This window comes from Onychomys torridus, chromosome 2 (genome assembly GCF_903995425.1).
Source record: "Onychomys torridus chromosome 2, mOncTor1.1, whole genome shotgun sequence".
In the NCBI taxonomy this organism is placed as follows: Eukaryota; Metazoa; Chordata; class Mammalia; order Rodentia; family Cricetidae; genus Onychomys; species Onychomys torridus.
Window position 1 is genome coordinate 82,184,098 of NC_050444.1, and position 25,591 is coordinate 82,209,688.

Here is a 25,591-nt window from a genome sequence, read left to right on the forward strand (position 1 = left end):
GTCCACTTCCTATTTACATTCCAGTTGACTTATCAATAACCATTGTCTATTATTTGTTTTCATTTTGCTACATTTCACTTTTTTTTTTTTTTTTTTAAATCGAAGTGCCCTCCTGTCTTTAGTGAATGGCTTTCTGAGCACAGCTTGATAGAGACTGTAATTAGGAACAATTCAAACCATAGTGCAAAGGTCAGGTACCTCTGTCCAGAGGACAGTCTGTGAAAAATAAACATGGAGTCTTTCTTGACTTAGAGTCTGAGAGGGGAGAGCGTTTGCTTAGTTCCCACACAGGTGGCATGTGCCTTTTCTAGAATGCTCGAGTTGTTTTAACCTAAGATTCACTTGACCCACATCTGAGTACAACACGCATACTGCTGATCCCCTTACTCTCCAGCACTGAGTTCACAGTACCTCATTCTATTTGACCATACACAGTACCTGGACCTGTACAATGCAATTCCTCTTCCCCTACCTATAGAGGAGACCAAAGAGGAGGTTGACCTAGCCACTCTTGTCATTTTTGTTTCCCTCTGTTCCACTCACACATCAAAACAGCTGACTTTTATTCTTATCCTTTTACATCTGTTCTAGCCTTTATCTGAAAAATGTTATTCTTCTCTTTTCCTTCAGAGAAACTCATATTTTACTCCATCCTTTCACACAGCACTGGCAGGACTTGCCTTCCTTACTGAAGCATAGCTCAATTCAAATGATTTGTCAAAGTCTGTCTCCCACAATGGTGTAGAACTCTCAAATCTGATGAGGCTAGGGGAACTGAGTGGCCTCTCAGGTCAGGAAAGGCTGTTGATATCTGTTGCCCAGAAGCTCCCCTCTTTTTCAGGATCCTCATCGTCTGTCAAAAACTTTTTGGGGGACTTCAAAACCATACTAAAAGTGGGCTGAAGTGTTTGAAGCAGGGAATGCCACATGTACATCCAAGGAGATGGCAGCTACTCCCTAGGTAAGAGATAGCATCACCTTGGGCATTACAGGGAGGTGGAGTATCACTCTACAAGGCAGCATGGAGTCCCTATGACCATCTGAGATGACAAGAAGGCAGACATTCCTGGTGGTATCATTTTCATCATGACATATGAGGCCTTCCTCTGCTTGGGACCTTCCAGAGCTCTATCTGCAATCTCAGCTCACAAATTTCATCTTCTGAGATGAAGGAAACATTGGGGAGACACAAATCCCATCTTCCCACTCTTTCAGATGCAGACCCTGAGTTCCAGGGAGTGGAAAAGGGGCTCATAGTCAAACAGTGAATTAGTGGTTAGGCTGGGGCAACCCAAACCCTTCTAGTGCCCATGTGGGTGTCTGTCCACATACTACATTCCTTCCTTGCTATCCATCTGAAGGAGACTTCACTTTTTAAGCCAAGGGGCTGTATCTTTCCAAAGGACGGAAGAGGAGTACACTAGTTCATACACTTAGCTTCAGTTGTCCAAACATTTCTTTTTGCATGTTTGGACAGATGAAGTACTATATGGTAGACAACATTTTTTCTACTTAAAGGTCAAGAGCCACATTTCAGTCTGAACTACTATATAAGAAGATGGACAGCACGTTTTGAAGAGGAAAAGTTTTTGTATCCACGTACTGGAAATTGTCCACCACCACTGATATGGTGGAGTTGACCTGTAAGTAAGACAGCAAGAACTGAGAGAGATTCTGGTAGATGTTCTCTGTCTGAACTCCAGACTGGCACACTGTTACCAGTGCCTGCTTCCTGACTTGGGTATTGATGAGGAGCTGCAACGTCAGGTCCACAGAATGATTGGAGCACTGTACAACAAATTGCAGTTGACAGACGATGAAGTACCAGCCTGGGAACTGGACTACCAGGCTCCCGTCCTCGTACCCGACTCCATGGATGGCACCATCTTGGTTCCACGACAGTTTGGTATTGTTGAGATGTTTTGACGCTGGAAAGGCAGAAGAAGAATTATTGTTGACATGTTAGGTACAAGTTGGAAAACTGCCTTTCAAGGTTCCCAGTCAGCAGCCCTGTTTTCTAGAACACTGCTTGCTATCCCAAACATTTAAACATCTAAAATACTCTTTCCAGAATATTATTTAATAGCTCATTGTTTCTACTTAATAATGATGAAGTAGTACCAGCCTGGGAACTGGACTACCAGGCTCTCATCCTGGTATCCGACACCATGGATGGCACCATCTTGGTTCCATGGCAGTTTGGTATTGTTGAGATGTTTTGACACCAAAAAGGCACAAGAAGAAACCATCTGTATTTTTTTGTTTGTTTGTTTCATGCTCAAAGCTAGAGGGTTGGAGTGCATATAGCATTACACTGGAAAAGGAAAGACCTTGCAGGAGAGTTTTCTAATAGAAGACAGCATAGATGATTTTCTCTTAATTATTATCTATCACATCATATGGTCGTTAATATTTTCTTTTTACCCCCTTTCAGTGCCTATGTGTATATGTATGTATGTGTTTGTATTAGACCCATGAATGTATGCAGGTGCAGGTACATGCATGTACCTGTGTATATTTAGCCCAGAGGACAATCATGGGTATCAGTCTTTATACATCATCTACCTTGTTTCTGTTTTTTTTTTTCTAAAGGTTTATTTTTATTTATGTGTATGTCTATGAGTATATGCAGTGTGTGTGTGTGTGTGTGTGTGTGTGTGTGTGTGTGTGTGTGTGTGTTTATGGAGACCAGAAGAGGGTATAAAATACCCTGGAGATGGAACTCAAAATAGGCAGTTTTGAGACACCTGATGTGGAGCTGAGAACCAAACTTGGATCTTCTGGAAGAGCAACAAGTGTTCTTAACTGCTGAGCCATCTCTCTATCCCCTTAACTTGTGTTTTTGAGACAGAGACTTTCACTGGCCAGAATTTTGCCTAGTAGACTAGGCTGGTCAGTCAGTGTACTCCAGGGATCCCCTTGTCCCTGCCTTAGCAGCACTGGCATGGCAAGCATGAGGAACCATGCTTGGCTTTGAAAAACTAGGTTGCAGCAATTGCTTTACCTCTCAGGCCATTTCTCTGGCTCCTTTCTCTTTTAGATCCTACCTACCCGGACTGTATTTTGCAACAAGGTCTATGCTATTGTGTCATTTGTCATGAATGAGCATTTAGTGTTGACTACTATTTTGACAGGCATTGCAGATGTCAAAGCTGTGACATTTAATACTGTTCAATTTCAGTATTGAGTTGTTCAGGAGAATCTCTGTTAACTTTTGCATTTAAGATAAAACCAAGGTATGCTATGTGCATGCATGAAAATGTCAACAATGAAACCCATTGTCACAGGCAATTGACATATGCTAATAAAAGTGAGATACACCCTTTAACATGCTCTGCAGATTTGAATGTGTCCTTTCCTTAAAGGCAGTCAAGCTTCCTTGGATAGGCCTCTGGCATGCACAGTGAGGGGGCTGCTACCTAGGACCTTTAGAAAGGCAGAGAATTAACTGAACTTCTAAGCTAAAATGTTTGTGTGAAAGCCAATTCTCTGAGTCCTAACAAATGAAAATTAGCGCTGACTGGTAAAGGTGCTCCCAGAACCAGGAAGCAGGCACACCGGTTTTAATTGATTCAGTGCTTTCTCTTCAAACCTTGTTGCCATTTAATGGAAAGGCACGAAGTAATCTAACTGCAAAATGGGATTTTTTTTGAATAAGCAAAAGGGCTATTCAGAGAATCTTGGCCATCTCTTCCATAGCTCATTCTTTCTTGCTTTAAGTGCCTCTTACTGTTTCATTTCCAAGGGACTCTTACCTGAAGCACACTGCAACATGCAAATAGGCTGTGTACCATTGAGCTCATTAGGCTGTCAATCTGGGGACCAGGCAATTTTGTAGTTCCCTTGTGAATAACTTGGTAGAGGTCGAGATGGAGGCTGTTCTTTCTTTGTATTAGGGGAAAGACTTGGCCCAAATGAGTAGGTAGGTGCACAGCAGGGGGTTAGTGGGAGAAGGGAGCTGTAATGGAAGTGAGGGACAAAAGTGTCTTTAAAGGCCAGGTAGGAAACAAAAAAGGGTGAATGCATTTATTCCCACCTGCTGAGGGAGCTTTTGCTCCCAATACAATCCCTACACGGCTTTCCTCAAGCTCATGGCTTATTTATTCATTCATTTATTTATTTCATTGTGCCACTTAATTGTGCCACTTATAAATCCACAACTAAACTTTTTTTTTTTCCAGCAAATGGTGTAGCTTTGGAGAGAACACTATCATCTTCTTCCTCTAAGACATAATGTTGGCTAAGAGCACCTGTGCAGGTCATGTTTAGCCAGAGAACTTTAACTGGGTCTTTTGGATTAGAAATTGATACAGGACATGGCTTTTATGGGGTTAGATCTTTCTGGCTTTGAGTACTGACCTTGGAGGTAAGCCCAAGTCTTCTTGAAATGATTTCTTTTCATGGTGCATAAGAGGTCATCTGAGCAATTTCCTAAAAACAAGATCAGGAGTGAATCATCTTGTACAACTCTGGGTACTACAGACAACCAGATTTTTTTTCTGTGACCCTCTGAGACTGCTGTTTATGGTTCTGCTTCTGTTTGTGGGGTTAAATTAAAACAACAACAACCCCAAACTTTTGTTTTCATTTTGTTATTAAAAGGCTTAGGATTTTCACTTTTCTGAAGTTTATTTTTTTTATTTATTACTGCACTTGGACTGTTAGAGAAGACGACAGAAGTTACACACCTACAATCTGAGTTCCCATAGTGTCCTGGGCACCATTCCTGACAGTCCTCATGAAAGGGGTTGTTGAGTACCTCTAATAGCTTGAGAGAGTCTGGGAATCTCATGTCCTTCAGTCCAAACACTGGTCTCCCTAGCAGCAACACTGATGGAGATGTTGCTGCCCAGCATGCTGTGTGGACACTGGACTCTGTGCTTTTACCTGCATCAGCTGATCCTGTTCTCAGACTAAGCCAGGATCAAGTTTGCTGAAGACACTCAAGGACACACTCAAGGCTAAGTCAGTATGTGAAAATGTGAGAATTCCCTACATCTGCCTCATTCCAGGGGATGGAATTCCTTCTTTTCGCCATCCTGCTAGACAACAAAGACAAAAACATCCCACTCAACTTTAAGAGGACAAAGCATTAACAAAATCTTAGCAGGAAGCCTTCCCACCTGGTGCTTCTTTGGTAGAGGCAAACACATTTTTGTGTCATTGTAGCATTTGAGAAAATAAAAATATTTTTAGTATCTTCACCAAGGATGATAGCTCTTTCTTATTATAACAAGCTATTTTGTATGGTAAGAACCAAGTTATACATTCCCTGTAATGACTCATGAATTCAATTTATTTGGAGTAAATCTCTTCTCTTCTTTGGACCTTGGCTCCCTTATCTATAAACTGGAAGCTCTCCAACCTGATGTTGATGTCTTTTTGATGATGTCACCAGAGATGAGCACTCAGTCCATCCATTAGAAATAAGCTCATGCACTAGGAACAGTGTCCTACTCTGTTTACTCTCTGAATAGTAGAAGCACCCTACCTATCCTATTGTTTTCTCCACCCAGATTTGAGAAAGTCTCTGGGGCCTGAAAGTGGTTCAAAGTTGAGTGAAGGGTTCCCTCTGCTGTCTGAGCAAGTTCATTACTAGAACCCCCAGCAAAGTGGGGACAGTATTCATCCCTAGCTGCTCTTGACCTGAAAAGAGCTTCTTGACCCACTCTCTGGATCTTATCCTATGCTCATCTAAGCAGTGTTCTTGTGAGGCCTGCTGCTGCCCTACACATACTCATACGGTGTGTATAATCAGAACCCTGATCCCAAAGTGTGATATTTTAATGGCTTGTGACTACATTTGACTCCCTGTTGTCCAGTTTCATCTGGGATGCAAATTTGACTCTCTTTTCTGGTAATCACTCTCCGATTTCTGTTGCCTACAGCTTCTACTGGTGCCATTCATGACATCTTGGGTTCTTACTTCTCCTGATCTCTCTAATCTCAGCCTGTACCATCCCTTGTCCCCTTTTACTCTATGTCTTAATAGTAATCAATGTCACCACCACTACCCATCATCATAACTAGTGTTGACTATTTTTGTGGTACTTTGCTGAACATGCTACAGCCATGATTTAATTTCATTTTCACAACTGTCCTGTGAGAGGCAGTTTATAGTTATTTCTATCATGTATGTAAGAAACCCTAGGCTTTGAAAGGTTAACTGGCTTGTTCTGAGCCACACAGCTAGTTGCTGGTAGGGTGGAGATTAAAACTCAGCCGATGATACTCTAGTGCCCAAACAGATTTCCCCCCACCTACTGGAGTTTGGAGGCTTGCAGTGCCCTAAACAACCACATGGATATGCTTCCACCAGCACGCCTCCCATACCGCTCCCTGGGACCCCTTCTTCCATCAAGCCAGCTATCCTTTGAAACACACCCTGGCGGAGACTGCAGTTCAGTCTCTCCTACTGCTCAGCCATGAAGGTGCTCCATAAGCATTTGCTGAATGAAGCCATCTAGTCCATCTCTCTTATTTCCTTCAGTAGGAGCCAACTCAGTACTTAGAGCATCAATGTAGTGAATAGGGATGCTTGGCTTGCCCTCCTCCCCACAGGAAGAACACTGGCCTCACTCTCACAGAGTCTGCCAAAGTTAGTTGGGAAAGTAGGACTCACACCCTTGACCAGAGGCAGGATGCTACATAAAGTAGACTCTATCTCTCTTGTCCAAAGGCCCCTTTGTATCAGGTGGCTTGTGGTGACATCTGCAAGAGCTGAACATCTACAAACAGATGGTGGCAGAAGTACAAGCCCAGGCTTGCCTCTCATACATTCAGGCTTTTTTTTTCTTCTGTTTTTCCCCTTTAGTCTTCACGTGTATAGTGGGGTAACCTCAGCTGTAATTCTGAGAAACCCAACGATGGAAAAAAGCAATCTTATTTTGAAGCATTTGCATTTCCTGAAGTCAAATGGCAGGTATAATTTTAGTTTTTCTTAAAGAATTGATTAGATGGTTTCATGCTAAAGGAAAAACATGGGCTTCTCCTTCTAAGAATGCCATTGCTGGAACTGGTTCAAGGAAGGGGCTGGTTTTTGGGAGAGTGGCGCTATTGAGCTTGAGGAAGACCCCAGAGGCAACATCTCTGTTCTTTCACATCTGGAGATGTTGTCAGAGTAACAGATGCTTGGTGGGGCCCATCAAGGGTCTCAGTGGTTTCTGTAGGATCGAAAGCCCTTAGCCAATGGATAACACCACTCCGACCCCCTTTCTCCAACTTGGTGATGGACAGACCTACACCAAGGACATCCAGGTTGTAACCCAAGTCACAGAGATAGAAGCTTGAATATTTGTCCAGTCAGTGCTGACCAAGGAGTGGGTGGGATGCTTTGAAAGTTACAGGGCTCTTATGACCTTGACAATATTGTGTGGGGTACCAGCCATGTAGCTCAAGTCTCATCAGCTTGCAAATCCATGATAAGACAGACTATTTCAAATCCATGATAAGACTTCTAGAAGGGTCCCTATAAAGTAGGAACCCTGCCATGGCCCCAGAGCTTTGGGAATTGGGTGCCTAGACTATGAATTGTATCTGTGCCCTCTGTTTTCCCAGGGAATATAGTCTGGAGGGCTTAGTTTGAGAAATGGAATATGAGAACTGTCTGGAGATGGGGGCTAAATTGCTGCATTGGGTGTTGGGATTATGGGAGTTTCTCTTTTAGATTTTAGTGTTCCTATCTAGATGGAGAGCACTGTAGACTGAGGTCTGGAAATGCCTTTCTAGATGATTCTAGCAGACTATCTCTGCACTGCCAGTACTGATGTATCTCTGCACTGTCAGTATTGATGTGGGGGCAGCAGGGTTGGAAGCTGGGGCCAGGAAGTCAGTCCTAGTTCCAATTTTTTTGATTTTATGTTCCTGCTGTTCTAACTCCATGTAGGAGGAGACTATGTCTGTACATGTTCAGATTTTCAGAGACCCAGGGCACAGAAGAGAAAAATTTCACGTTGGTGGCAATCTAAGTTCAGAACATCCTGCTTCGGCAAGAATTTGTATGACTTTTGAAATAGAAGCTGCTTGCAAGAGCAGGGATCCAAACCTAGCAAACATATGACTTCTATGCTCCCAATGCTGCTCCCATTGAAGGCTTTGTCCTAGGTCACAGAGTGAGTTAGTGACAGAGCTGGGACAAGAGTCTAAAACTCCAGATTCCTTGGCAGGCCATCCTGTCTTCAGATCATTGCAGACTCCATATGTTCCTCTGAGCATCAAAGCTTTCAGATGGATGGAGTCAGTGTTTTGTTGACAAGCTCTGGCTTCTAGAAGGATGGAAGACTATTCTTTTGCTTAGAAAAACTGGAGAGAAAGGTGTATCGATGGTATTCCAGTGTCTAGTTTCCCAGAGAGGAGGAGGGAGAAGGAAAGGGGTGGGGTGGGGATTGAGATTGTTGATGGTGAGCGAAAGGGCCAGGCACTAGATGGTAAGAATTGTGACAAACTAAAAACTGGACCCTCTCTTTGAGATTTTATAATGTTGGATCCAAAGGGTCATGGGAATGGAGATTATGGATTTTATTAGTGGGAAGGTTGAGCCCGGAGATGCTGGGTTTCGAGACCCCACAGCAGGTAAAAGAGCAGCAGATCTGGGTTCAGAACACTGTTTTCCTTCCAGTGCTTGCTTCACTCTGTCCATAGTTCTTAGTCTTCCTGTGGAGCAGTGAGTGTTAAATGAAGGAAGAAATGATTCTGTAGCCATTTCACACTATGCAACCAAAGTCTCTGGACACAGCTGGAGGGAGGTGCTGGGAAAGCAGCCTCAGAGCCTTCCTGATCCAGGGTGGGAGAATGTCAGAAGATAACTTCAAGCCTATGTTTGGAACTGGGTCAAGTCAAAGGTTGGGGCAACTGGGCTTTCTAGGCAGACGACATGTGATCTAAATGCTAGTCAACTTTGGCTCTACAGAACCTCTCCGGTAAGGACCGGGCAGGCAGATGGTGCTTCTCAGAGAGCATGTGGTTCTAGTGAAGGCTTTGGATCCATCATCTCCCCTCCAGGAACTTCAGCTACTGTATCACCAAATTGAGGACAGTAACAATCAACACAGATGTGCAGCCGATGTGACACCCATCAAGATTACAGATGTCAAATAACCAGCCCAACACATGGCTATTGGAGGCACCGCAAATGTGAGGTCCATCCTCTTCTTGTCTCTTTTTTCTTGTTATTTCTTGTGACACTGCATGGCAGAGAGGATTGGCTAAGGAGATGCTCATTAAAATGAAACCCATGGTATTACCTGTCGGACTAGAATTTCTCGATCTGTACACAATTGTTTGAGGCTCTCTGATACTTTTAGGGAAGGATGAAGACTTCTTGGAAATATTTTAATCTCTGAGGAAATGGAAAGGCCTATATTTCAGTTTCATCTCTCTTGGAGAACACCCAGGGAAGTCCCAACAGTGACATCTAGAGGAGTCTCCACTCTCAGCAGCATTTGGGACCAAAGTGAGCCCTTAATCTGGTGGGGGCAGGAAGGCGGGTAAGTGGTGGGTCATTTCACAGGCCTTCAAATCTAAACATTTCCTTGATGCTGTCAGGCAAGAACATTTATGATGCAGACGTAAAGAGCAAGTAAGCAGCCATTTGCAAAAGAACAGATGGATGACTCGAGTCACAACAGTACTTGGGACGCCCCAGAGAGATGGCGTGCTTATTGTTGAACACAGAGAAAACAGTGGGTAAAAATGGGTTGAAACCAAGTTGGAATTCACATAACTCCTATGAAGGCTTTTGGGAGCGGGAAGCCTTTTAAGTCCCGATCTGTTGTGGTTTGTAAGGTAAATATATTTGGTTCTAGGAGTACTTCTTTGGAGTTAATGTATATTAAAGGCAGGTTGAACTGACATTGTTGGGGGGTGGTCATCAAGAAACACCTTAAAGTCCTTCTAATTTTCTAATTAACCTTTATAATGCTCCAGCTTATTCGCAATGCGGAAGTACAGAAGCACTCTCAGGAAGTTAGGTTTGGCTCAGACACAGAAGCCTGAATCTCACCCTGGTTACTTGCTAGCTGTATGGTTTAGCACAAATGTGTAGGCCTCTTTGAACTGTTCTTTCTTCTTCAAGGTGAAGATAAAATATACCTCAACAGCTGGCCAGAGGATTAAATGAAATAAGGTACAACACTGAACCTGCTGTATACCACACAAACAATAGCAAATAATTTATTCCCCTTCTCTGTTCTGGGGCCTGGGCTACCTGCTTGGCAGAGATTCAAGACCACAGATGTTGTGTCTGGGGGCTTGAACTGAAAAAAAAAAAAAAAAAAAAAAGGAACCAGTTTGAGGTCTAGGAATATCTGCCCTTCTTCCACCTCTTCTCCCCCCCCCCCCCCTTCACCTCCCCTGTTTCTTAAAGTGTTTGGATAGTAGGGAAAGGAGACATAGCCTCTGGAATTAGAGACTGGCAGATTGTATCTGCCAATTTTAGTACCAAATCTCAGCCTTTTCATTTCCCTTGTGTTCTCTCCTTTCCTCTGCTCTGCCTCTCTTCCCTCCCTCCTCATTTTTTTAGGGTGTGAGGATTAGGAATGGTGGCCTTAGAACCCTAGAGAGCCTCTCCAGAACTCCATTGCTCTTCAGTCTGAAGGGCTCACTTCCTGGGTATTTTCAACACAAAGATTTCTGATTTCTGTTAGCTCTGCCTTGAGAAAGAGAAAGTGGGTTTAAGAGTGGGTTTTAGTGAGTGTGTTCAGAGTGAATGGAGGAATAAATCGGTTCCTTGTGACCAGTGAAGTAATCAGCTGGAAAGCAATTTACCACTGCCCTCAGCTGGCTCCACCTCACCCAGGAAAGCATCCTACAATGCTGCCCAGGGGACAGAAGAGAAAGTGGAAACCAAAAGGAGACAGGCATTCTGGATGCAGCTCTACCCCTCAGACCAAGCGGGGCTCTGCCAGCCCGTGGTTATTCTCCTGAGGGGAAGGGATTGTAAGGAAAAGGAAGGCGGCCATTCCTTATGTCTTCTCTGTCATAAGTGCTGCTTCTACATGGCACCTGGTCACAGACCGGGTCAGTGGAATACTGGGGAGAAACTAGTCTCCTTGGCTGCTCAGTTTCCTCACCCTCAGTATTTCGTTATTATAGGACCACCTCATTTAGTGTCTTTTGATGCCTGTATTCTCCTTTTAGTTGCAGAGGGTGAGGAGGGCAGCTTGCCAAAATATGTAAGAAAAATCAACATAATGAAATGGTCAGAGAATTCTAGGATAGTTGTTCAATTCACAGATTTTATATCAGAAGCAAAATCCATTCACCCATATGGTTCAGCTTCAACCATATGGTTCAACCCTGAGATAAACCCTCAGAAGTAGGAAACAAGATTCTGGGAGGAACAGAGAGGTGCTTCATGTTTCAAGACTTGACTGCAAGAATTCCATGTTCCAGTCTATTTCTTTGTCTTTGGTGTCCATTTTCAGCTGGAAGCAGAATTCAAGCCAGGCTGGATAGTGAGCAAAGGAGACCCAGAAACTGCATTTAATGTCTGAGTTTCCTTTGGGCTTCCAGTACCTCTGGGTACTATGAGCCACACAGAATTTACAGGGAAAAAAAATCTTTTTCTACTGACAACCCAGATTCTAATGAATCAACCCAGGTCACATGACCTTCTCAAACATGCCCAGAAGCCACAGTAGCCCCCTCTGTCCCAAAACGTAGGGATAGAGTATGCTAGCCTTTGAGAAGTTTCTAGTAGCTGAAATAGCTTCTGTCTTACAAGAAAGAGCCTCAGAGGTCTCCACCACCTGCTGGAAGACACTGTGCTATGCTTTGCTGCCATGCTAGCTTTTGTTTATGTTTCAAATCTTCCTGCAGGCATTGCTATACAAAGAAGCAAGGTTCTGTTGGGACTCCTAGGAAATCCAGGTGAAGGGGGCTGCAATCTGAGATTTAAACAAATAAACCCAGAGCATGAGCAATGTAAGAGATCCAACATTCTGTGGAAGCAGAACAAGAAGAAGAAATGATGAGGAGTTGTGGGAGCCTTGGTATATGGGAGAGGTAGGGTCATTTCATGGAACATGGGAGAGCAAGGTGGACCAGATATCTGGGTGCTCTCAGGTTCAATCAAGCAGGAAAACGAAGGTATATTTTTGGTTCCATTTCATGTTCAGGGTGGGCTCCCTGCAGGAGGCAAGTTGCCTCTGTGTGCTAGAGTAGAGACTAAAATCCAGTGAGAAGAGCAAGGGAAAGTTTTGCCTCCCAGTATCTCTGCTTGTCCATGGATCCAAATGAACCCTCAGAATGACCCACAAGTCTCAGGCACAGTGGAGGGAGTGCAGGTTGGCAGTTGGCTGGGGCCTGCTTCTGGCCAGGAATAGCAAGTTATCATCACCAACATGGGTGTGGTTTTCTGTGGTTTCCCTGTAGCTAAGGATATCCTGTGCTGGGCTACTCCGGCATGTGTGCAGAGCCTGCATTCCAGGCTCTGGCCACTGTTGGTTTCTGAAGGTGGCAGATTTACAACAGCGGTCATGGCTGAGGGCTCCCTATCCTGTGGCTTCTGATCTGTGACAAACCTCATGCCACCCCTGGGATTTCCTCCCAGGAATTTCTGGATGGTAGGTAGGATGCCTGGGATGTCTTGCAACAGTGTCCTCCTTTCCCCAGTCTCCTTGCTTCCTTTTCAAAGGGGGCAATTTGCTTCTTGTTTAGGGTTAAGACCAGCTTGCTGGTGACAGGCATTGTAGCTTCAGCGTTTCTTCAGACAAGTGTCAGGCTGTTACTTTCTGTCTTTATATACAGGATAAGAGAATTCTAGTCTCAGGAAGTGTCGAAGAACTCTGCTCTGTGTGTGTGTGTGTGTGTGTGTGTGTGTGTGTGTGTGTGTGTGTGTGTGTGTGTGTGTGTGTGTGTGTGTGTGTGTGTGTGTGTGTGTGTGTGTGTATTCATGTGTGTATATGTGTGTAGAGGCCAGAGGTCAATGCTGGATGTCTTCCTCAATTGCTTGCTATCTTATTTTTTAAGATAAGGTCTATCATTGAACCTGAAGCCTTCTAGTTTGGCCAGACTGGCTGGCCAGTGAGCCCCGGAGATCTTCTTGTCTCTGCCTTCTCAATGCTGGGATTATAAGTATACATAGCTGCTCCTGGCTTTTTCTGTGGTTGATGGGGTCTGACACAGGCTTTCACACTGTACAATAGGCGCTTTACCTACTTACAAGTCTGTGCAGTGAACATTTTTCCCTAATTTCAAATCCATTTATTATATTTAGTAGTATGTTTGGAGAGGAGAAGAGAATTTCCTAAAAAGACCTAGCCTGCTGGTGTGAGGACCCAGGTTTTGCCTTCAGATGTTACTTTCTCTTTTACCCGGCTACAATGTCCACAGTTTGGGGAGCTAAGGCAGGTGTAGGTGTGCATTAAGTGGGAGTCCTGGGCAGCACACCAAAGGTTGCTAGCTCCTCAGAGCTGAAGCACATCATGTAAGGGTAACAGAGGGAAGGTTGGATTCTCACATTTGCCACACTGTTGCCTCCTGCATAACCCCTGGCAAGTCATTCTGACTTCTCAGATCTCAGTAACTTATCTACAAATGGGAATGGGAATAGGCCCCATCCCTCCAAGCCTGTACTGCTAGCTCTTGGGGCTGGTACTCAGACCAACTCAAAGGAAATAAGGAAAGTGGTGGGTGGGGTGTTATCAGCATTGACAAACAAAATCTAGTTGTAGAAACACTGAATCAGAAGCTACTTTTTTTATTGTTGTTAGTTTTCGTTCTGATATTCTGAGTCATGAGTCAAGTAAGGAGGGAACCCATAAATGGTCTAATCCACTGTCCCCCAAATTTGGGACTTCATGAACTAAAGAAATTTCTCCCTCAAATGAAAAGCTGGGGAGCAACATGGAGAAGACAGATTTTATTTTTCTTCTTACGTTCTTTAAAACAAGACAAATGACAGAGTAAACAATCTAGCATCTATCTGTATTAATTTCTTACCATGAAGGGAGGGGTATTTTCACCAAAACACAGGAGGGTGGGCGTGCCTAGAAAGAGTGTTTACACCTTAAGTGTAACTGCCTAGCTGGCAAGAGGACAAGTTTGCTCTTTATTTCTTATTCATCTGATCTGGTGCTAACTGTAAACTGCTAGTTAGAGTGGAATTTTGTACTTGGCAACCTATGACTGGAGTGTCCACCAACAGGAAAGCACAGCTCTTCCCTGTGGCTGGGGTCCTGATGCCTAATCAAGTCTACCTTTGTCACTGACACTATGTCCATGGGACGTGGCTACTGCCCCTCATCAAAATGCAAACTTCCAATTTGACTGAGAAATATCTAAGCGGAGGTGGTGGTAGGCCAATGGAAGCACAGACTGGAGGAATTACATTTAATCAATGCTGCTTGTCCCTTGCAAGGCTCCATGGGAATACGTGCAACACCTTAGCAGGATGTCTAACTCCAAAACCCATACTGCCTGTACCACAAGAGCCTGCTGTTCTGTCTATAAATCCAACCACTGCTCATCCCATAAATAAGTTCTAGGGGGATGCAATCATGCATGCAGAATTGTGTGTTGTTTGTCTGACCTGATCATGGCAAACTGCAGGAGTGATTTCAGCCAAGATGAGAAGGCCTGCAAAGCCTGGAACATTCACAATCTGGATCTTTGTGGACAATGTTTGTGGCCTCTACACTTTACCTTGCTCCTTAATTACATAACTGGTTATCTACATAGGCAGAGGAAGTGAGACCACATTCTAGAGGGCTAAGTGACTTTGGCCAATATTGAGACATTGCCCATCAAGGCAAGGTTATTTACCTGTTTTCAAAGGTTCAGGAGGCCTGTCCATCCAGGGCTCCTTGCTCATTCTTTCTAAGTCTCCAGTAGGATGTCCTGAAGGGAAGAAACTACAAGGGCAATGTTCTTGATGTAAGGAGCCGTATCACTTTCCCTGTGTCCTCTGGTTCCAAGGATGCCCAGTATCTCTAGCCTGATATCCCTGAAGGTCTACCTACCTATCCCATCTTCTTTCCTTTCCTCATTTAGTTCTGTGGTTAGCCAGCTGTGCTTGCTACCCAGGCTGTGAAAATTGTGGGTGGGACTTAAGTGAGGATTGACATTTTGAATGTAAAGACACCAAATCAGAGTCAAGGACATTTTTGTTTAGCCCATATGATATTGAGCAAAACACTTTGTCTCTCTTTAAGTCTGATTTTTTCTTCTCTGAACCGTGACAACATTCATTAGATGATCTTGAGTTTAATCTTCAGTGTTAACTCTGCATAGGGACTAGTTGGGGCAATATGTTAGTCAATAGCTTCTGTGACTGGTAATGTAGAGGGAATAAGCCTGTCTTCACAGGTCGTCCACTTCATTAGATATTTTGGCTATTGCCAGTTATTTGACTATTTCTATATGCTGGTTGTTACGCCAAGATATTATGAGCTTGCCCTGATTGGCTTTTCTAAAACCCCAGTGAGGTAAGCACTGTGATTCCTGTTTAAGGGATGTGTAACTGAAACTTCCAGGTGGGAAGTGGAGTCATATTGAAATTTGTTTAATTTATGGTTTCTGGCTCTAAGTACAAGGTTGCCTTGTGTCCCTGCCAGGCCCTGCGGCATGGCTACACCAATGGTGAGTGTTATTAGTGAGAGTGTTACAGGCAGATGGGAGGTTTGTGTGGATAAGCACAGTGATCAGGAGCTACCCAGATGAGTCAGAAGCGATAGCTCAGCCCTATCAGCCCCCACCTCCATCTGCCCCACTGCTGTTGAGGACAGTCATGACATTTCTGGTTGATCAGTAGGCACTACACCTTGTGGTGTCATCTGCATGATTCACTACACATTCATTCCTACATCTGAGATCTTACCTCCTTTAAGGGGAACCTTGTCAGCTGTTCTGGGAGTGAAGTCCTGGAAGAAAAGAGAGAAGAGCAGGGTCATCATTCACATCTCGCAAAGAGACAAGGTGTGTTGTCCAGGGAGACACAGTGAATTCATGGAACACAGGACCACAGTTGGAATGTCTGCCTCCCAGTCAAGAGCTTTCTTCCCCTCCACACATGCTACTGGTTTTTCCTCCTTAAGTCAATATAAGATAAATGAAATGAATAAATGATGTATTTTTTTCTTTCCATATTTAGTTCATCTGTAAGTGTTGTAAACATACATGGAAAATACCTTTCCACCTTGATTGTTGTTGGAAATTGTGAATTAATTAGTGTTTATATTCCAAAGATTTGATGATATTGTAAAGAAACTGGTTTTTGACCTCATGGATTTATTGCAAGTTTATACTCAGATATAATTAGCAACTATTTATAAATATGTGGCACAAACATTGTATTTATTTATTTATATATTTACATTATATTACATATGATGCTTTCTATAATAATCATAAATGTCTACATAGACTTTCATGTAAATGAGTAAGAGGTTGACGGAAACACTGTCTACTGGAAGTTGTCCACTGACTCCATCTGGCTTTCTTAGTGTTCTGTGTAAGTGCTGATGACCATCTGGAGGTACCATTTTAATTTATGTCCCCCAAAGCTCTGTCATTCTGTGGACACATTGTTAGCTGAGAAATAGGATTCTTCTCTAGCCCAAGGGGTGGAGCTCAGGAAGCCTTGGTGTCACACTAATCTGGAGAGAGTCTATACATTTGGGCCTCAGTTTTTCAGGGGAAGGGATCTTTTGGAAGATCTTTTCTTCTCTGTTTGTTTTCTGATTGTGTTTTTTTTTTTTTTTTTTTTTTTTTTTTTTTTTTTTTTTTTTGCCCTGAGAGTTCTTAACCTGGATACTATTGCTTTACATCTGTGATTACATGATTACCCATATGCTTCTTAGGAAAACCTGACATCACAAAATTCCCCTTTATGTTGCTGCTGTGAGACAACAGCCAGCCCTTCAATATTTACTAAGCAGCTGACATAATGCCAAGCATGACTTTCAATTAGCGTGAAGTGCAAGCACATGAAGAAAGGTATTTCCATTTAGATGAAGCTTAATAGGACTGAATGCACCAAGTGCTCTGTATCCAACTAGATACCTAGAGTGAACAGTAAAAGAGGAAACACCCAGTAGAGCCATTCCAGGGACAGAAAATCATTCACTCAAGTTTTGGGTGATCTGTGGTGTGCATTATGGACCTAGTTCATGAAAAGCAGCCATTTAAGAACTACTAATAAATATGGAATCATAATGGTGAGTTGTGGCACAAGCTATGAATGGACCAGAGTGCTCAAAGACAGAATTTCTGGAGCTTCAATGCTGAGGATCTCTGAGCTGTAAATTCCCATTCAGCAGGTTTGGGAAGAACTTGGCTTGCCATTATTTCTCACAAGCTCCAAGGTGATGCTGATACTCCTGGCCTCCAGAACAGCTTTGACCATCAAGAGTATAAGTGCTGTATAAGAGAGAAGGACCACTTGTATGGGATGGGGGTGTAGTCCTGTAAGGGAAGGCCTTGCTTTTGACTGTTAACTGGGAGTTCTTTCTTTCCCTTTAGGCAGGGAGATGCCAAAACATTGGTAGGGGGTCCTGTAGCTTCATCCTTTACCCAGGGCCTGGGGAATTCAGGACAGAAGTGTGACTGTTTCTATTTTGAAGAACACAGGGTCTCTACAGTTTCCTCTAGTTACCTATAGTAGATGTGATTCCAGATTCCAAGTGAGAGACAGGCCCAAACATCTTTCAGACCATCAAGTTGATTTTGTAAGGAATGATGCCAAGATACTCTAGTCAAGGGCCAATTCTGGGATAAAATTCTCAGGTGAACTTTCCACTGGCGAAGGATAGAGCAGTTAGTTCACTGTTCTCTCCTCCCCGATCTATAAGCAGCCCTTGCATTTGAGGATGGAGAAGCAAAGCCTAAGGAAATGATGACTGCTTGCATTTACCAGCCATGGTGATGACTGTTAAGATTTGTCAGAGATTGTTTAGACTCCTGGCACTATGCTGAGATGCCATCTGTAAACTGTTTTAATAAACTGTGCCCAGGAATTCGAGACCTTGGCTGGGGGAAATGAGAACTCTGCTGCTTGGTGACTTGGTTTTGAGTAAGGTAGGACACAGACTTGACCTAGATACAAACAAATAGGTCCCCCCAGGCTGTCATCTCAGCTCCATAGAATAGCTCAGGAAAAACAATCACCATGGTTACCAAGCCCTGATACATTTCTGTAAACATACTTCCTCTTTTCTTTTAGCCTCCGTGGACATCGGTTGGGCATTCCAACAGTACTAGGGTTCTTTATTTATGATGGAAAGTATGATCATGCTTAGTCTATTCACAGGGGAAGTGACCCCCATCTCAATCATTAGCCTAGAACTATTTTCTTCTCTCTTTAATTACTGTGATTAGAGGGCCAATGATTCCTACTCTGGGCTGTTGGAGTAATAACAAGATGTAAATTATTAGCAATTGTTTGAAAACAGTAGCTATTTGAGAGGGACTGCTTTGAGCCTTATAATGTGTTTAATTTGTCATAATTCCCTGAAAGGTCTATTTGCTTTCAGAGCAATGATGTGGAGGGCATGGAACAAATCTGTGTAAGTGCCTTTGGTTCTCAAATTTACTTTTCAAACAAAATCCTCTGTTACTGAAAGTGATCAAAGTGTGAACTAAAGTGTGAAATATTCCAGAGAGAACTTCATAGCCCCTTCTTTTCTGCTTTCACTATCTTCTAAGATGGTCTCTGGCTCACAGCACATGGAGATCTTTATTATCCTCAAGCTAGCTTTATTGTACTGATCTTTAACTGGATTCCAAGAATCTGGAATTGTCTAAAACACAAAGAAGTGACTTAAGGATTACAAAAGACCTCAGAAATGAGAAACTTGGTCATACTGGCTGTGAAGGCCAACACTCTGCAGCATTGTCTCTCTAGATAAAGGCAGACAAAACAGCAGCATGTTCTCCTAAAACCCAATGGGAGACTGAATGACAGTCATAGAAGACCCCTAGGGAAAGTATTTTTATTGGAAACTCGTGGTTTGGCTGGTCTGAAATTTAGACCACAGTGGCTTAAACAGCATTTCTCCCACTTGCAAAGGTCTTACCATCCTGTGAGATATTAATGAAAATAGGGATTCTGATTCAGTGGGTCTGGGGTAGTCTCTGAGGTGTTATGTAGTTCTAGCCAGTCTCCTATCTATGTCAGCATGTCTGGGACATGGGATACTCTTTGAGCATCACTGGCTTCAAGGCAGGACACAATAGGCAAATATGATACTTATGGTCTTGAAAGGTGGCTCCAGGGAGTTGGACTCAAATATGAGATTAGGAAATCTTCCTCTCTGAAGATGGAATTAGCACTTTGTCCTCTTGGCCTCATCTATCAGTATATTTTGTCATCTAGTCCCACTTCCTGCTGTCTTTGCTCTGGAGGATGGCCATTGTTCATACTACAGTAACTAACAGTCTCAGTCCAGTTTGTCTTTCTCTAAGCCATGCCTCAACTCATTGTCTGGCTTGCTGGGTTCCACCTCCACCTGCTTCCATCCTGCTAACGGAGAGCTCATTTTTATAGGACAAAGCGAGTGAGTGGAAGGAATGACATCATCTAATAATCTTCCATCATCAATCTTCAAGATGGTAAAGGATTCAGATAAGAATCAAGAAATGCCAGACTGCTGAGTGGAAGACATTCATGTCTTCAGAATGTTACCCCATAGATTAGGTTTTTATGAGGAACCAGATTGTTGCTAGCTGTCCCCTTAATGAAGTGACTAAACATGTAACCATATATAACCAGACATATGTCCCTAGATACGCTACAATAATACCAAGCATGGATAAACCTCAGACATTCCCAGAATGTGAATTGTTCTACTACAGAATCAACCTGCCTTTTGCAGAATAGTCTGTACCACAAAACCAAGGCTGGAGGGTAGGTGTAATGATTAGCTCAGGGCTTCTCAAATTTTATTGATTTTACAGATGTTTTGCGTTATTAAAATGCAGGTTTGACTCAGTAGCTCTAGGATGGGGCTAGGAAGTCTTAATCTCTCTCTCTCTTTGTGTGTGTGTGTTTGTGTGTATTGTGTGTATTGTGTGTGTGTGTGTGTGTGTGTGTGTGTGTTTGTGTGTCTGTGCATATTGATGGGTCTGAGTGTGGATATGTATATGCAATGATGCACTTGTGGTGGTCAAAGGACAACCTCGGCCATCAATGCTCAGCTTTTGCCATATTTGTCTCTTTGTTGGTCACTACTGTGTTTACTACCTACTAGCTGGCTGAGAGCTACTGCCACTCTCCTGTGTCTACCTCCTGTCTTGTTATTGGAGCCATGGCTTTCTAGTTGTGCATCTGGACTTTGGACATTCAAATTCAGGTCCCAATGCTTGGTAGCAAGGGATTTAACCATGGAGCAATCTCTTAAGACAAGTCTGTATTTCTAACAAGCTCCCAGGACAATTTTTTTATGGGTTTGATTTTTTATTTTATTTTATTTTTCTTGTGTTATTGGAGATTGAAACCAAACCTTGCCTATACTAGGCAAGCGCCCTAGCACTGAATTACACCCCTGGGCCTTTAAACATTTTTATTTTAAGACAAGGTCTTATTAAGTTGCTCAGGGATGGTTTGGAATTTGTGAGCTTCTTGCCTTAGCTTTGAGAATAGCTAGCATCACAGGCATGTAGGGCTAACCACTAAATCACAATGTTTTAGATGAAAACATATGCAGTTATCACACATAAGGCAGTATGTGAGCCTAATTTGAATACTAGACTCCCAAATAACAACAAAACAAAACAGCCACAGAGGATGTGGGGAAATGAAACACTAACTGTATTTGATTGCATGTTATTAGGCAATATTGCTGAGTTAACATGAACTTTCTTGGCTGTAGTAACTGCGTTGTAGTGGATTAGAATGGATAACAGAATTTGAGTGAAGTCACACTGCCTACAACTTGCTTACATATACTTACAGAGGCAGCATGAATGCAATGGATGCTCAATCAGTTTAGGTGGGAGGTTATATGGGTTTTATTGTACTAGTTTTGGACATTTTCTAAATTTTCTCAGGTTCAGCTTATATTCTAGTTACTGCACAAAGTCCCCCCTATCTTAAGCAGAGGCCACCCGCTCTTTGTTTGGTAAAGAGCATTCTGCCTGAGGCTCAAGTTCATCGGTTTCATTTTCTCACGTTGGGAGAGTTCCCAGAATGGGTCCTACATGTCCATGTAAGTCTTCCCTTCAAACCCTGCATAAGACTTGATTCTTAGAAAATTCTCAGCTATCAGGAAAAATTTAATTAATTAAACACATTCTTAAATAGAATGAAAGCCAGATGCAGGGAGTCCGTTAAGAAAAGAGAAGTGTCTCAGGGCATTTTCAACTCACTTCCACTATTTGAGTTTGAAAAGCAAGCAGCCTCCCAAACAGCTCCAATCCTATATTATGTTTACTATTAATCAGTGTACTAAAGTCAGTAAGTCAGCACTCCACTTCACTCTGGGCCCAGACTCCTCCCCATCTCTCTCTCAAGAGAAAGGTAAACTTCTCTTTCTAGAAATGGTGTGCAATATGTGAAAATCAGACAACCTGAGACCTGGTTCTACCATTTCAGACTGTGTGTGTGTTTTTACATTGGCTTGGATAAGCCCAGCCTCCTGGTTTAGGAAGCAAAGACATCACTAAGGTTGAGGGTCCAGAGCCTTTATTAAAATGTAAACACCTATCTGTAAAGTGCCTGGAAAGCTGGTGCCATCATGGATTCCTCTTTCTCAGGGGTAGATAAGAGAAGCTCTATTATGTTGGGTTTTTTTCTTTTTCTTTTTCTCTGCTCTGTGTAAAGCTCACCTTGACTCTAGTCTTTTCCAGGTTATGGGGAAAGTATCCACACACTTGAATTACAAGATTTTTCTTTCCTTTTTCCATAGTGATGTAAAGACATACGCATTTGATGGTAGGCTTTCCCTTCTTCCAAATAGTACCATCTCTGTGGATGCTGATAGACACTTATTCAAGTAAAAAAATACACATTCTATTCCTATTTCTAGGGCTTTATTTACACAAAGGGCAAAAGGTCCTTGAGGGAAATGTAACAGCCTTCTACAAGGCACAGATAAATCACGAAGCATTGGCAAAAGCAGAATAAGATATGACTCTACAGTGGCACAAAGCAGACTTCTATATAGGTGTGGAATGATCTCCAGGATATACCACTAAGTGCATGGAATGGAGTGCATAATGACATGCATGTGCTATGTATTTATAGATACTCAGATTTACAGAAGAGCACACAGGAATTTGCCCATGGTAGCTATCTCAGCAAAGAGGTTGCTGCAAGGAGAAACATTCCATTTCTTTCCCCTTATTTGTTGGTTAGTTTTCCCAAGCAAAGTAAATGTATTTCATAATAAGTTTGTTTGTTTGTTTGTTTGTTTTGCTAAATGTAAATAAGCATACAGATATTGCAGGAGGCTTCAAGGACATCATGCAAATGCTGTGGAAATAGTGCAAGGGCCGGTACTTTGCTAAAGGTTTTGGCTAAAGCTATATGCCCAGTGTCTGTAACAGTGTTCTGTGCAAAGCAGATGCTCAATAAATATTAAGATTGATGCCTCCATTTCCCCTTTGTCTCCCCTGTGGAGCTTTCACTTGGAGTTATTAGGTCCTCTAGCCGAGTCTCAAGGATGACTTGGTTAACTGCCCCGTGCATCTCTCTTCTCATACTCTGCCATTGTCCTAGTAAAGATCTCTCCTCTCACCTCTTCCACTCCTCCAAAATCATTCCTCTTTCCCACTCTGACCAGACAGTATTTTTCAGTGATATTTTCTTCAGTCTGCTGGGGAAACACTCCTTCACAGGAGGTCTCAAAGTGGTCCTGTGTATGTCAGTAAAGAGATTCTATTCTCACAGTTCCCCACCCAGTCCCAGAGGCACACAGAGTGCTATGTGGCCATAGCCCATTTCATGTTTAATACTAGGGTCTGAGTCAGAGCTCTTTGGACCCTCTCTTTGGTTTCTTCAACAGATTTCCCCCTGAGCTTCTTCAATTGGCAAGTCCATCTACTTCCAACAGTACCCATCCTTCTTCCTACAGGATATATCCCTGGTAACTGAGTCCCAGGGGCCTCACATTTCCCTAGTTCTCACCATGGTTAATGCCTGAAAACATACTAGAAATGATATGCACAAAGCATCAGATTCTCTCTATCATGACTATTAAAATGGAGAGCCCTAGCCTGTGAGCAGGTACCCAACATTTAGGAAATCATAGAGCACCAAAGCATAGACTAAGACTGTGAGGCACATCTTTCCCTACTTAGGCGTGGAGGTAAGTCAAATAGATGCACCAGATGATACAGCTCAGAGAAAAATGGGAACCAAGGCTCTCCACTCTTCTGCCACCATCAATGCAAGCAAAGGGAGCAGCATGCTCATGGAGCAATCTAAAGCAACCAAGCAGTCCCCACTGTACCACTTGCTCAGAGTGGGTTGACTTCAACCACTGTGCCCTGCGTGGGCTTAATTTTCTGCATGTGCAGAAACAGTGTGGGACAAGGCCTGTCCAACTTTCCCAGGAGGAATCATTTCAACAACAGATTGGAACTGCATGACAACTCTTCTGGAGTTCTCTCTGGTTCTACACAGCACCATCGTCACCCCTCCCCATTTTGGTTTCTCCCTCACACCCAGCAGTTCTACCTGTATCCCTTCAACTGAAAACTTCTTAAGACCACTCTGGTCTATCTTATCTGGCCATTGCTTTAAAACAGCACATTTCTGGCATACTGCAAATCACAGTGGCAGAAAGTGGAGAATGTGGACAGAAGAAAAGTTATGCAAACCCTTGTCTAAGAGAGTCATTCTTAGCAGATGTAGATAGTCCATTAAATGATGAGTCCCACCAGCTCTGACAGCCAACTCAAATGTGAATAACTCCCTTACACTCATGGAAGAAGGAGCTTCAAAGCTTCCTTTAGATGTTAATACTTGATGACATTTGTAATGCCCTAGCTCTCTCTCAGCAACTAGTAAGTTGCAGAACCTGTGGTCCAAGACAAAGAAGGAAAGCTAGACAAAAAATATCTGGGAGATTATAATGGAATGACAAGTGAGAACTATGAAATAATAACAAGTGAATTTTATACTTGGCCAGGGTGTTGCAAATGTGGGTATAATTCATACAGTACCCAAATCATCATGACTCGATCTCACCCCAAGCCTGTGAGTCATGATGCTGACGGTACAGTATTTTCTAGATGGTGAGTTGGTTTTCTCTCAAAGCTATTTTTCTATTTTCTACATTTTGGCTTTCTCCTTCAATTCTTCTGTCTTCCCCTCCTCCCTCATTTCAAACAAGTAAATCTCCCAAGACAGTGTGGTCCTGCTTGTTGGGTGTGCATCTCAGAGGGTGCAGGTGAACAAACATTGCTATTTTCTGTTCCTCGGCTCTACTTCTTTTAACACCCTGGGCTCTTCAAAGCTAGTGGCTTGTGAGAAAGCTTTCGATTTCTTTTGTGGGTTTTAACACTGAAGTACCCAGAGTTCTGGGGGAGCCTTGGCTTCTCTTGCTTTGTTTTTTTCTATATGACAGTCTCTGAAACTTAGCTAAAACCCAAACAACCAAAAACAAACAACAAACAAAACCAACAGCAACAACCAACTCTTGGCAATAGAGAGGCTTCAGAAGTCCTGGGAGTCTGGATAGGGGACATAACCCTAGAACTAGGCTGAGCACCTTGCAGAGATGACTTCTCTCTATATGCTGGGAGGCTTTCCCTCAGCTGGGCTTAAATCATCATTTTTCAAGGCCAATAGTTCCTCTCTGCTCTTTTGGCTCAACTCAGTCTGGAAATTTTTTGAGCTCATGTCCAATTACATTCCTCTAAAAACATTGAAAATTAGTACAGGGAGTTCATTTCTATCTCTTTCTCCCCTTCTCTGACATCTATATATATGCACAGTTTTATTTTTTTTGCAATTTTTACACTTTTGCTCCCAATCTATCTATTCTTGAGCTCCCAGAGCTGTTCCTCTAGGGGAATGTAGATTATAAATAAGAAAAGAGAAACAAAGAAAAGAAGTTTACTCACTTTCTTCTGAACTACCAGGACCAGGATGATCGCCATTGCCACAACGAGGCACACCAGCGCGACGGTGCTGACGTAGAAGTAGCTGTGGCTTGTGGTTCTCCAGGGCCTCGTGCTTCTCCAGGGGCTGGCCACCAAGTCGGGTGGCATCTGCATGGCTGGGTCAGGGGAAGGGGCCCCACGGCTGCCTGCTTGCTGCAGCCCTGGCTCCATGCTTTATATAGTCTGCCCCACATCACACCTTATCTCTTCTCATCTGATTCGATTCTGCCCTCAGCTCTGTTCCAAAAAGGATTTTCCCCCTGCATCCTGGATCATGTGACTTGGAAAAAAGCCTTCACCAGTTGCCGGATGAAGAAACTCTTCTCTGGGGGCGTGAAGCGAAGGGTGGCTGGAAGGGTGGGGGAGAGGTTCATTTTTCATCGCCCGGGATTAATTTGAGTGCAGAGAAATTGTAGCGAGAGATGATGGCTGACGTCAGAGGGCGGTAGGAAGGAGATAGTTCCGCATGTGTGTGCACCAACCACTTCTGTTTCCTTTAGGCTCAGCCACAGAACGCCTTCCCCCCGGGGACCCTGCACACTGCCTT

At 43.2% G+C, this 25,591-nt stretch overlaps 1 protein-coding gene across 1 annotated transcript; it reads right to left on the minus strand.

The window, feature by feature from the left end:
- Positions 1-1,395: 1,395 nt before the first annotated feature.
- Tnfsf8 (TNF superfamily member 8) lies at positions 1,396-25,215 on the minus strand. Its single transcript, XM_036177467.1, has 4 exons — positions 25,006-25,215; positions 15,818-15,860; positions 4,360-4,431; positions 1,396-1,928 (listed from the first exon to the last, which is right to left on the minus strand). Exons 1-4 carry the CDS (start codon positions 25,213-25,215, stop codon positions 1,534-1,536), a joined length of 720 nt encoding a protein of 239 aa, XP_036033360.1. The 3' UTR covers positions 1,396-1,533.
- Positions 25,216-25,591: the final 376 nt, after the last annotated feature.